This window comes from Anomaloglossus baeobatrachus, chromosome 6 (assembly GCF_048569485.1).
Source record: "Anomaloglossus baeobatrachus isolate aAnoBae1 chromosome 6, aAnoBae1.hap1, whole genome shotgun sequence".
Classification (NCBI taxonomy): domain Eukaryota; kingdom Metazoa; phylum Chordata; class Amphibia; order Anura; family Aromobatidae; genus Anomaloglossus; species Anomaloglossus baeobatrachus.
In genome coordinates, this window is record NC_134358.1 from 487,804,999 (window position 1) to 487,818,286 (window position 13,288).

The 13,288-nt window shown below is 45.5% G+C and overlaps 1 protein-coding gene across 1 annotated transcript in view; it reads left to right on the forward strand.

The window, feature by feature from the left end:
* Positions 1-260: 260 nt before the first annotated feature.
* The window catches only part of DNAH11 (dynein axonemal heavy chain 11), a 498,772-nt gene continuing 485,744 nt past the window's right edge, over positions 261-13,288 (forward strand). Inside the window, exons 1-2 of the mRNA XM_075315388.1 lie at positions 261-491; positions 8,400-8,543. Of these exons, the coding sequence (XP_075171503.1) occupies positions 261-491; positions 8,400-8,543 (375 nt within the window). The remainder of the gene's footprint in view (positions 492-8,399; positions 8,544-13,288) is intronic.

The following is a 13,288-nucleotide window of genomic DNA, read 5'->3' on the forward strand; positions in this document are numbered from 1 at the left end:
TTAGGGTATTTAGATTGTCTGTCTGTAAAGCACTGTGGAAATTAATAATTTTCGGCAAGGATTGCAGCTTTCCGATTTCTAACAGTTTGTAAGTTACACACTGTTAGGATTCGCCTCTGCTCATGTGCCCAAACGATTCTCATCCTGTTTAACTGGGACATTGAGAGAAGACCTAGGTTAGGGAAGACATTTTTCCATTTTCTCTTGTTAAGTGATATTTATATTTCCATAGGTGATTACATAAGTTTTAGGTGCCAAAAATGGACATCGATGATGAGGAACCTCCAGTGCCTCCCTTTTGGGAAGATGAAAGAGTATCCTATGTTGGGAGTTACCTTCAAAGTACCTTGAAAGTCAAAGAAGATCGATGGATAAAGTTTGTAGAGGACGAGCAGAATGAGAAGATACTGAAGGATTTTTTTGATCAAAGAGAACAGATCATGCTAATGTTTTCAGCTGCCCCTAAAGGAGGGGTATCAGTGACTCAGGAGGTAAGAATTGAATACCAAAACTACTCTAATTTATATGTGGATTGATCCTGTTTAGAGAAGCCTTCGAACATTCTACACGCACAGATTCACATCTCCTGCGTACACGTGCTGCTGAGAATGAATTTTTATACTGGCATAAAAAGCATTGCACCCGACAAATGCGCTTTTTACCTTTTCATCTAGTGATAGGCCAATATATGCTCTTCTAAATGGTCATAACTATGAATGACATCATGAATAGGATGCACAGTGTAAATTCTGAATGAATAAAAAATCTTTATTATGGTCCAGATTTTACTCCCTTCAGTTTAACACGGCTGCCAACTACTTATATATTGATGACACATCCAAAAAATAGATAAGGGAGAAAAAGCGCTTGACAAAATATGGCACTCACTCAATGAATAAAAGTTTTATTTAGTGCATAATTAAATCCATACAGAAATACACAAAAACAGACACCACCATATAAACCAAGGGTCCCTTATGCACCTAAGTTCTTTAATAAATAATAATATAAATCTTGACAAAACCAAATAACAGAGAAGGCTCCTAATAGAGCACAAGAAAATATAGGGGAATATCTCAATACTATCAGACAATGCAAGGTAGGACAAAATCTACAAAGCAACCATATAACATATAGAGGTGAAGCACATCAAGCATATAATATAGCTGATATATAGTATATTCCCACTATAACCAGACAAGGTATAGAAAAAGCCTAGCTTGTGTCCAAAGAATAGGTAATTCGTAGTGATGTGACCACTACCATGCTGAGATCTCGTAAAGAGCAGTTGGATGCTTGGATATGTGCGACTTGAGTACCCGGAAATAATTAAAGTCAATGGGGGATTCAAGCACCGTTCTTCAAGATTTTGTGAGCAAATGCTTAAATTCCCCATTGACTTCCATTACACTTAAGGCCCCGTCACACTAAGCAACATCGCTAGCAACATCGCTGGTAACGAACAACTTTTGTGACGTTGCTAGCGATGTTGCTGTGTGTGACATCCAGCAACAACCTGGCCCCTGCTGTGAGGTCGTTGGTTGTTGCTGAATGTCCTGGGCCATTTTTTAGTTGTTGCTGTCCTGCTGTGAAGCACAGATCGCTGTGTGTGACAGCGAGACAGCAACAACTAAATGTGCAGGCAGCAGGAGCCGGCTTCTGCTGAGGCTGGTAACTAATGTAAACATCGGGTAACCAAGAAGCCCTGTCCTTGGTTACCCGATATTTACCTTTGATACCAGCCTCCTCCGCTCTCACTGCCTGTGCTGCCGGCTCCTGCTCTGTGCACAGATAGCTGCAGCACACATCGGGTTAATTAACCTGATGTGTGCTGCAACTAGGAGACTGGGGGCTGGTCACTGGTTGCTGGTGAGCTCACCAGCAACTCGTGTAGCCACGCTCCAGCGATCCCTGCCAGGTCAGGTTGCTGGTGGGATCGCTGGAGCGTCGCAGTGTGACAGCTCACCAGCAACCTCCTAGCAACTTACCAGCGATCCCTATCGTTGTTGGGATCGCTGGTAAGTTGCTTAGTGTGACTGGACCTTTAGTAACTTGAGTCGCACCCATCCAACTGCTTTTAACGACACCCGAGCATAGTGGTGCTCGCTTATCTCTAGTCATCAGTAGAAGAGTGTCCAACCTTTGGGACCCCCTACTGATCAGTGGTTATCACCTCCAGCAGTTAAATAGGAGTAGAGTTGCAGTACATGGCAGCAGCCACTTAACAATCCGCCGAGCAGTGTTTTACCACTTTGGAAACTCTTACATTTGGGTTCCAGGTGGTGATAACCACTGGTGGACACCAAACAGAAAAATGCAAAATTGCACCTTTTTTGGAGGGGGGAAGAGTCCCCCTTACCTCTTGGGTCCCAGTGCGGCTGCACAGGTTGCACCAATAATATGTCCCCTCCTGATAATAACAACTGATTGCTGCAGTTTCTGGATGTTGAACACTCACCAATCTTATGTGAATGATGTATCTTAGGGATTTGTAATCACAATAAAAGTGGTTGACAATCTCTTTTAAATATTTGGTGGCCAGATGTAAAACACAGAGATGCTGCAGTAAAGGGGGCTTTACACGCTACGATATCGTAAATGTTTTATCGTCGGGGTCACGTTGTTAGTGATGCACATCCGGCGTCATTAACGGTATCGCTACGTGTTACACTTACCAGTGACCTTAAACGTCCTCCAAAGTGGTGAAAATCGTTCACCATGGAGAGATTGTACTAAAACCAAAAATTGTTAATGGTTGTTTATAGATGTTGTTCCTCGTTCCTGCAGCAGCACACATCGCCGTGTGTGACACCGCAGGAATGAGGAACCTCACCTTACCTGCGTCCCGCCCGCAATGAGGAAGGAAGGAGGTGGGCGGGATGTTCATCCCGCTCATCTCCGCTTTGATTGGCCGGCCGCTTAGTGACGTCGCGGTGACGCCAAACGCACCTCCCCCTTGAGGGAGGGATTGTTCGGCAGTCACAGCGCCGCCGCCGACCAGATAAGTGCGTGTGACGCTGCCGTAGCGATAATGTTTGCTGCGGCAGCGATCACACGATATCACATGCACGACAGGGGTGGGTGCTTTTGCGTACGATATCGCTAGCAATTGCTAGAAATATCGTAGCATGTAAAGCCCGCTTAACATCCAGATCCCATGTATCCGAGTTGCACAGCAGAGGCTGCAAGATCCATGATAGTTTGAGATGGAGACATGAACATGAGGTGTGTGCAGAGATGTTCCTGGAAATACATGCGTGTGCTGCTCAGTCCAAGGCAGAGTCTAGATAGCAGAGCAGCCTGAGTAAAGAACCAGAGCTATGAGAGTTAAAGTCCTGTGATCATGGTGCAGAATATTTCCAACAGCCCGAGAGCTAGCAGTAGCAATGGGGCTTAATTTATGGAAACTCTTTTTCTTTTGCTCACCCTCTGATATGCAGTTTGTAGCCTTATCCTGGTGTTAAATTTTCTGGTTTTTTGTTTTATAGGCTTAATGTGAGTTTTCTGTGCATCCAGTGCACTTCTGTCTTCATTAGCTTATATATCAGCACAGCTTCTATCCTGAACAGATTTTCCCCAAATGTGCCTAACCCATTTTCTACAGCCATTTTTTTGCCCTCCCTGATTATAGAAACTTTATTCCCTCTCCACAACAGGGGTGTGTACATTCCCGTTCCTGGTTCAGAAGGTATATTTTAAGGGGCCATATACAGGCTGCAATGCCAAATGTGACCAGAGGTCTCCCAACCTGAACTTACAGCCTCATAAACACATGTGAGGCTGTAAGCTTGGATTGGGAGACCCACGGTAAGTCCATGCATTGTGATCTACATACAGACGCTAAAATCCTCCCATCTTAACCCAGCTTTAGACTGAGAAGGGAGCGGGAGAGCAGAGAGCCGTCAGGAGGAGGGAAAGGATTTGTAATATTTTTTGCTGATCATCCAGTTACATTAAGGACTTGGACATTCTGCAGCAGTATAAAGTAGGACATTTTTAATGAGGACTGTTTAGAAAGTTGTTTAAAGATGTTTTCTAAGTCAGTTTTTGGCAGCCACTGTATAACGCTGAATCCGAATTGGGTGTGATTATAAGAACTGTTAAGATTATAATATAAATGTTGCTGTTGGTTGTTGATCTACTCCATTCCTCCAATTATATACAAATATAGATGTACATGTTACTATATCTATACAGCTGTCGCAAAATTAAGAGACCACTGCACAGTTTTATAAAAATCAGCTTCTCTACATGTCTGACAGCCATTCCATTCCAGTGTCAGTTGAATTCCAACCAGAGTACACCTCATTCTGCTTAATGTGCTTCTGATTAGGTGATCACCTGAACCAAATCTTTAATGAGGGCAAGTATAAAAAACACGGCTGTAGTCTTCACAATCCTCTTGCAATAGGACAAGCTGGATGGCAAAACAAGTGCTAGTAATATCCCAAAAGTAAGAGGAATGAAAATAAAACTGTTAACCATGCCAAAGGAGTTGAAAAGAAAAGTCTTGAGTGAGGAAAAGAAGGTCTCAATTCTCGCTTTACCAGCAGAGGGATACAGTGAGCGTCATGTTGCCTCCATCCTTAAAATTTCTTATACGGCAGTCCATTACAACAAGGTCAAGCAGCAGACATTGGGGACAACAAAGCTACAGACCAGCAGAGGGCAAAAGCGACGCTCCACTGACTGGGATGACCGTCATCTTATTCGAATGTCACTTAGCAACTGCAGGATGACATAAAGTGACCTACAAAAGGAATGGCAAATGGCAGCTAGGGTGAAGTAAACGACAAGAACACTTCGTAACAGACTCAAGTCATGTAAAGCTAGAAAAAAGCCTTTCATCAATGAGAAGCAAAGGAGAGCCAGGCTAAAGTTTGGCAAAGACCATAAGGATTGGACCATAGAGGACTGGAGTAAGGTAATCTTCTCTGATGAGTCTAATTTTCAGCTTTGCCCAATACCTGCTCGTCTAATGGTTAGACGGAGACCTGGAGAGGAGTACAAGCACAGTGTCTTTCATCCACTGTGAAATTTGGTAGAGGATCGGTGATGATCTGGAGATGCTTCAGCAAGGCTGGAATTGGGCAGATAAAACTTTGTGAAGGATGTATGAATCAAGCCGCATACAAGGTTATCCTGGAAAAACAGTTGCTTCCTTCTGCTCAGGCAATGTTCCCCAACTCTGAGGACTGTTTTTTTTTCCAGCAGGACAATGCGCCATGCCACACAGCAACAGTAGGTCAATCAATGTGTGGGTGAAGGACCACCACATCAAAACCCTGTCATGGCCAGCCCAATCTCCAGACCTGAACCTCATTGAAAACCTCTGGAATGTAATTAAGAGGAAGATGGATACTCACAAGTCATCAAACAAAGAAGAACTGCTTTAATTTTTGCACCAGGAGTGGCATAAGGTCACCCATAAGCAGTGTGAAAGACTGGTGGAAAGCATGCCAAGACGCATGAAAGCTGTGATTAAAATCATGGTTATTCCACAAAATATTGATTTCTGAACTCTTTTTGAGTTAAACATTATTAGTATTGTTGTTTCTAAATTATTATGAACTTGTTTTCTTTGCATTATTTAAGGTCTGAAAACAATGCATTTTTTTTTGTTATTTTGACCATTTCTCATTTTTAGAAAATAAATACAAAATTTATTGCTTGGAAATTCGGAGACATGTTAGTTTTATAGAAAAAAAATTGCATTTTACTCAAAAATATACTTCTAAAGAGAAAAATCTGAAAACCTGACAATTTTGCAGTGCTCTCTTGATTTTTGACAGAGCTGTACTTGCATGCTAAGCTGATTTGGGGAATTTACTAGGGGGTAGAATGTGATTGTTTTTCATACTTTTGTGCATGAGCACCGTATTTTTCATTTTATAAGACTTACAGGATTATAAGACGCACTCCAAATTTGGAGAAAAAAAGGTAAAAAAAAAAATGGTGTCCGTATTATAATCCGATGGTGTCTTACCAGGGAGGGGGGCCGGCAGCGGAGCAGGGGTCACAGGAGGCAGGGCCAGTACGGAGTGGGCGATGCTGCGAGTGGTACGGACGGGGGTCCAGATACTCACTGCGGTGCGGCTCTGCTTGGCGCGGCTCTGCTCTGTTCGGGGCTGTGTGGCGTGGCTCTGCTCTGCGTGGGGTGGCTCTGCTCGCCACAACGCTGCTTTGTGCGGTAGGCGGTAAAGCACCAGCCATTCTGAAGATGTCGGCAGTGAGGGCGGTTGGAGTCCGCGCGTGCTCAGATGAGAGCTGGACCCGAGAGCTCCATCTGTGCATGTGCAGCGCCCCATGGAGCAGGGGGTTAACCCAATTGTTGCCGGGCCATTGCGGGTTGGGTCAGGCGATGTCACGAGTGGCCTTGACCAGTTCCGTTACCCCAAGGCATGCAGTAAATGAAGGGAAAGCTGGGTGATTGGGGAAAGGTTGTCGTGACGCCACCTGTGGTATGCAGCCAGCGAGTAGCTGCCGCTGGAGAATTCCTCACTGGAACGGGTGTTATGGCAGCCAGGATGGTGTCACTCCCCACAGGCGGAGCGGGCCCCGGGTGGGATGACAGGGATTGGCAGTCCCTTGGAAGCACCGGAGCACAGGGCGACGGCGTCGCTAATTAGAGTGTGAGTAGGCAACTGTGGTTCCAGGTTCTTTTACTCATTGATTTAAGGCTGGACCCAGGTGCTGGTCTCTGCCGTCGTGGGCTCCGGTCAATCCCAAGCAAGTAAGGGGCTACCACTGGTGTTTGAAGAAAGAAAGAGAGTGAGTTTCCTTTTCCTAGGATGTTCCCCTCAGCAGTTAGGTACCCGGGCTGAGCTCCCGCTCCAAGCCCCGGGCCTAGTAAAGCCAAAGAGTTCACAAAGCATCTTCTCAGAACGATGGTCCCGACTTGTCTGTCTGTATGAGTGTGTTGCGCCTACCTCTACCCCCAAGTGGACCCCGCCCCCCCGGGTGGCTGGCTTCAGTGACCGGGGGAAATCCCATGCATCGTGATGGGCACCCACCTACCTACCCTGAGCCATCCCACCCTGTGAGAAGGCTCCTAAGCTGTATGTAAAGTGTGAATGTGGAACACCGGTGATTAACCCCCCCCCCTTACCTGAGATGGGCACCGCACCTTAACTGAGGTGCAGTACCCTGTGGCGACCAGAGCCTCAGGTGCGCCACACATTTGCCGACTCTAGGCACCACTATTTGAAGAAGCCCTCACTGCCGACATCTTCAGAATAGCTGGTGCCTTACTGCCTGCCGCACAGAGCAGCCTCGCACAGAGCAGAGCTGCGGCGAGCAGAGCAACCTTGTGCAGAGGAGAGCCACGTAGAGCAGAGCCATGACAAGCAGGGCAGCCATGCACAGAGCAGAGGCGCCAAGCAGAGCTGTGGCAAGCAGAACAGCCCCGCACAGAGCAGAGCCGCACTGAGCAGAGCAGCCCCACACAGAGCATAGCCCTGTGGCACAATGCAGAGCGAGCCGCACAGAGCCAAGCCCCACCGCACCGCACAATGCAGAACTGAGCCCTGTCGTGTCGCACAATGCACAGCAGAGCCGCAGAGCCGCACCGCCTGACACACAGAGTAGCGCCGGCAGCTCACCCATAGCATTGATCCTGCCTTATTTGACCCCACTTCACCACCCCCTGGTAAGCTACATTTGGATTTTAAGGCGCACCCCTCATTTTCCTCCCTAATTTTTGGGAGGAAAAGTGTGTCTTATAATCCGATAAATAAGGTATTTTATTTTCTGTGGCAAATATTTTTAATAAAAATATTATCTGATTTTAAAAAAAGGACTTTAAGATTCTGCTCTGTTTGAGAGGTGGTCACATGACCATATATTTGTATACTTGCGGTCACTACAAACTTGTAAATGCAGTGTTACGCACTCTTACATCCATGTAATCATATTTTCCATTTATTTCCTCTGGCATATATAAGGCATTCATGTTCTCAGGGTTGTTCAGAGTTTGTTTTCATTGCCATGCGCCTCTTGTCTCTAATATGACTCATATTCTTATTTCCTTATCTCGCACTCAAACGCACACTAGAATTAATTTCATTGCATAATTTTAACGTAAGACATCTAGTGTTGCTGGCATAGTTACTAGTGATGAGCAAGCACTATCATGCTTGGGGGCTTGCGCCTCGTAATGAGCAGTTGGATGCTGAGCAGGCTCGACTAGTGTGCAGAGTGTAATGGAAGTCAATGGGGAACTCGAGCATTTTTCCAAAAGTTCTTTTGGAAAAATGTTCCCCATTGATTTCCGTTACACTCTCGTACAAGAGTCACGCCATCGTAGCACCAACTGCTCATTATGAGTACCGAGCACCAAAGCATGGTTGTGCTCGCTCATCACTAATGGTTACATAATAAGTTGATTTCTTTTTTTCCAGATTAATGTAAATGTGAGAGGCAAAACGGTTTACATCATGAAGAAGTTGCCAACATCTATTGAAAATGAAAATTACAAGAAAGCTCTAATACTTGGGGAATTGTCTGGTGTTTCTTTCATCCAAACATCTACACTTGTAGAAGAGGTGAGATAAAATTGACTTAAAATGGAAATAACATTTGCTGCTATTTGTATGCTTAAAGGCGATTCACAACTCAATTATTTTATAAAGCATGCAGAAGGTCCTAAAGTATAAATAATAAAAGCATACTCAACTAAAGCCCGCTACACACGCTTCAATATATCTCACAATCCGTCGTTGGGGTCAAGTTGTAAGTGACGCACATCCGGCATCGTTTGTGAGGTATCTGCGTGTGACATCTACTTGCGATCAGGATTGAACGCAAAACCGTTGATCGCAAACACATCGTATCATTCTCTAGAATTGAGCGTTTTGTTGCACGAACCTAGTGAATTGTAACGTGTGACATCCCTCATACGATTTCGGTGTCTGATGCTATGTGCGCAGGTGTGCGCTCTGCACCGCAGCTTAAAAAAGGTCCGCTTCAGAGCGCAGCTGAAAAGCTGCATTCTGAAGCGCCTCACAATGTCTGTCATTCACTAATCTCTGTCAGTCGGTCACTATCTCTGTCCCTCACTCTCTGTCCATGTCACTCTATCCCCCTCTCTCATATACTCACCGATCCCCGATCCCCGGCGCTGCACGGCATTCACACTGCTCCGGCGGCTTTTACTGTTTTGAAAAAGCCGGCCGCCCATTAAACAATCTAGTATTCCCTGCTTTCCCCGCCCACCGGCGCCTATGATTGGTTAAAGTGAGACACGCCCCCCACGCTGAGTGACAGGTGTCACACTGCACCCAATCACAGCAGCCGGTGGGCGTGTCTATACTGTGTATTGAAATAAATAATTAAATAATTAAAAAAAACGGCGTGCGGTTCCCCCCAATTTTAAAACCAGCCAGATAAAGCCATACGGCTGAAGGCTGGTATTCTCAGGATGGGGAGCTCCACGTTATGGGGAGCCCCCCAGCCTAACAATATCAGCCAACAGCCGCCCAGAATTGCCGCATACATTAGATGCGACAGTTCTGGGACTGTACCCGGCTCTTCCCGATTTGCCCTGGTGCGTTGGCAAATCGGGGTAATAAGGAGTTATTGGCAGCCCATAGCTGCCAATAAGTCCTAGATTAATCATGTCAGGCGTCTATGAGACACCTTCCATGATTAATCTGTAAGTGACAGTAAAAAAACACACACATGAAAAAATCCTTTATTAGAAATAAAAAACACAAACACATTCCCTCATTACCAATTTATTAACCCCCGACAAACCCTCCATGTCCGGCGTACTCCACAGTCCTCCAGCGTCGCGTCCAGCTCTGCTGCATGGAGGTGACAGGAGCAGCAGAAGACACCGCCGCTCCGGTCACCTCCACGCAGGTAATGAAGACAGCCGCGCGATCAGCTGATCTGTCACTGAGGTTACCCGCGGCCACCGCTGGCTCCAGTGACAGCGGGTAACCTCAGTGACAGATCAGCTGATCGCGCGGCTGTCTTCATTACCTGCGTGGAGGTGACCAGAGCGGCGGTGTCTTCTGCTGCTCCTGTCACCTCCATGCAGCAGAGCTGGACGCGACGCTGGAGGACTGTGGAGTACGCCGGACATGGAGGGTTTGTCGGGGGTTAATAAATTGGTAATGAGGGAATGTGTTTGTGTTTTTTATTTCTAATAAAGGATTTTTTCATGTGTGTGTGTTTTTTTACTGTCACTTACAGATTAATCATGGAAGGTGTCTCATAGACACCTGACATGATTAATCTAGGACTTATTGGCAGCTATGGGCTGCCAATAACTCCTTATTACCCCGATTTGCCAACGCACCAGGGCAAATCGGGAAGAGCCGGGTACAGTCCCAGAACTGTCGCATCTAATGTATGTGGCAATTCTGGGCGGCTGTTGGCTGATATTGTTAGGCTGGGGGGCTCCCCATAACGTGGAGCTCCCCATCCTGAGAATACCAGCCTTCAGCCGTATGGCTTTATCTGGCTGGTTTTAAAATTGGGGGGAACCGCACGCCGTTTTTTTAAATTATTTAATTATTTATTTCAATACACAGTATAGACACGCCCACCGGCTGCTGTGATTGGGTGCAGTGTGACACCTGTCACTCAGCGTGGGGGGCGTGTCTCACTTTAACCAATCATAGGCGCCGGTGGGCGGGGAAAGCAGGGAATACCAGATTGTTTAATGAGCGGCCGGCTTTTTCAAAACAGTAAAAGCCGCCGGAGCAGTGTGAATGCCGTGCAGTGCCGGAGATCGGGGATCGGTGAGTATGAGAGAGGGCTGCTAACTTCAGTAACTTAGGAGATTAGCGGTCACCGGTGAGTCCTTCACTGGTGACCGCTAATCAGGGCGCGACACAGACAGAGCCGCAGCATGACAATGAAGTCGGGTGAAGTTCACCCGAGTTCATTCTGACAGTGCGGCTCTGTCTGTGTCTGCTGGCATCTGCCATTCGGCTCTGCTACATGGCTGTCTGTGTCTGCTGTTAGCGGCCATGTAGCAGAGCTGAATGGCAGATGACATAGTAAAAACGCATCCCTACACATTACACACGCTTGGCAAGTCAATAAAAAAAAAAAAAAAAAAGGTGCCCAATGCATACGTCACGGAACACATGATCTAAAGGATCGCACACAAAATTGACCAATTTAACATAGACTACTAACGCTCGTGTGACAGCAAATGAACGACCAACGTGAAATCTCATAGATCCCGTATGCAACCTGGGCGTGTCACATCGCAAATGCGATTGTACAACTAATTGCAACGTGTAAAGTGGGCTTAACTTATGTCCTTCAAGCTGGATCAGGTATGTGACCTCTACAGTTAGGCTACAACCAAATGAAGATGAGCAGAGATGTGGCCTCTATATATCCTGCTCTTATTTAAAGGGAATCTGTCAGCAGGTTTTTTTCTATGTAATTTGAAGACCGCAAGAGATTGGGGTTTGATTTCAGCAATGTATCATTTATTAAGCTATGTGCTGTTTTTTGGTTTTTTTTGGGTTTTTTTTTACTTACAATGAAGGTTTTATCACTAGGACAATATCCTTGCTGTGACTAGCTGCTGGGTTATTGTAAGCCACTCTATCAAGAATCATCCAAAATCATGGATTTGATAAGCTTTTAAGGGTTAGTTGAAAAATTGCAGGTTTGCTGGGGATCCTTTCGATAGTGTATTCGCAAGGAAGTCAGATTCACACAACAGAGTGCAGATTTAGCTGCGAAGTAGCAGCATAATTGTAAAAAAAAAAAATAGACAAAACAAAATTGACTTTTTCGATTGATTTTTTTTTCTAGTCCCAGCGAAGCATTACACGGACACCGGGCCATGGGGTCTCCGCACTCCTTCGCCACAGAGAATCACTGTGTGTGTAGGTCTTAGCACAGTGTGTGTGACACTATTTTCTTCAGATTGATGTCCATCACCCTGCAGGTGGTCCTTGTCGTAGATGCAGTAAACAAACCTGTGACACTGGAGTTCTGTTGGCAAAAAAATTTGAACAGTGTGTTTGTTTTTTTTTCACCATTATGACACACATGTCCTCACGCCTATGGTTCTTCTACTGTTTTCTCTGGGGTATGTTTTGTCTGGGCCCGTTGGAGTAAGCCGTAGGCTCCGGACCTTTAGGAGGTGACCTCAGGGTTCTTTGACCAGCCTTTACTCCATGCTGCGTATTTAGTCCACAAACTCTTCTGCAGAACTAACTTCCCACAAGGCCTTCTCTCTAACCAACCCACTGGCCATCTGTCACTCCTCCTATCTTACCTAACATCTAATCTCACACTGTTCCTATCTGACCACTGTGTGGCGCTGGCCACTTCTTGGTCCCGGCACTACTACATCGGGGACCCATGCTTCACTAGCAGCAACAGTACATTTACCACATACACTGGAGATCCAAATTAGAGAATAACACACAATTTGTTAAATGTTCTGGTCATTTTGTCGTCCTATGTGATTATTTCCTAACATGAGTAAACTAGCAGTATTTTAACCTTATTTCATAAATTGATTCAAAAGCACATAATAAAAATGTAAGTGAGATACATGAAAAAGAACAGAGAACACTTTCATATACCTGCAAGTTATTGGTGTTCGAAGAGCCAGCACGATCTGAGAGTGGCATGCATCATATAAAAGTGCAAATTCACGGATTTATTCCAACTGTACTATAATAAAAAATGAGATTTTTAGCAAATAATTGATCAATTCTTTGAGCCACCCCTGCCACTTCACGGCAAATCTCGATAGGGGGGCCCTACTCTATATTATGTATATCATGTACCATGCGGCCTCCTAGATAAAAAGAAAAAAAATTAAAAGCAGAACCATATACTGAAGCACACATACCTGCAACCTGTATATAACCGCTTCCATGTCGCAGCAAAAGGCAACTGCGGCTAAAAGGCCAGCGCAGGTCCCAGCGTGTGTAGCAGATGCCACACACGCCAGGACAATATCAGAACTGGCCTTCACAGTGCCAGACCAGCAACTATAAATAAAGGCGGACCAGACCCAAGTATGGTGCTTAATTAGCATTGCCCATGGAAAAGGGCGAGGCAGCTGAATGTGAACAGCTACCAACAGGAGGAATATATATTGCAAACCAAAGTCAGACGTGCATGGTAATGGTGGTGGTCAGCCACCACACCAATGTAGCATAACTACAACCTAACAGAGAAAGAAGAGCCAGCACGATCTGAGAGTGGCATGCATCATATAAAAGTGCAAAAGTTATTGGTGTTAATCTGTCACTGTGTGCTAATTTCCTTAATTATCTCACAAACCCTATTTAACTGG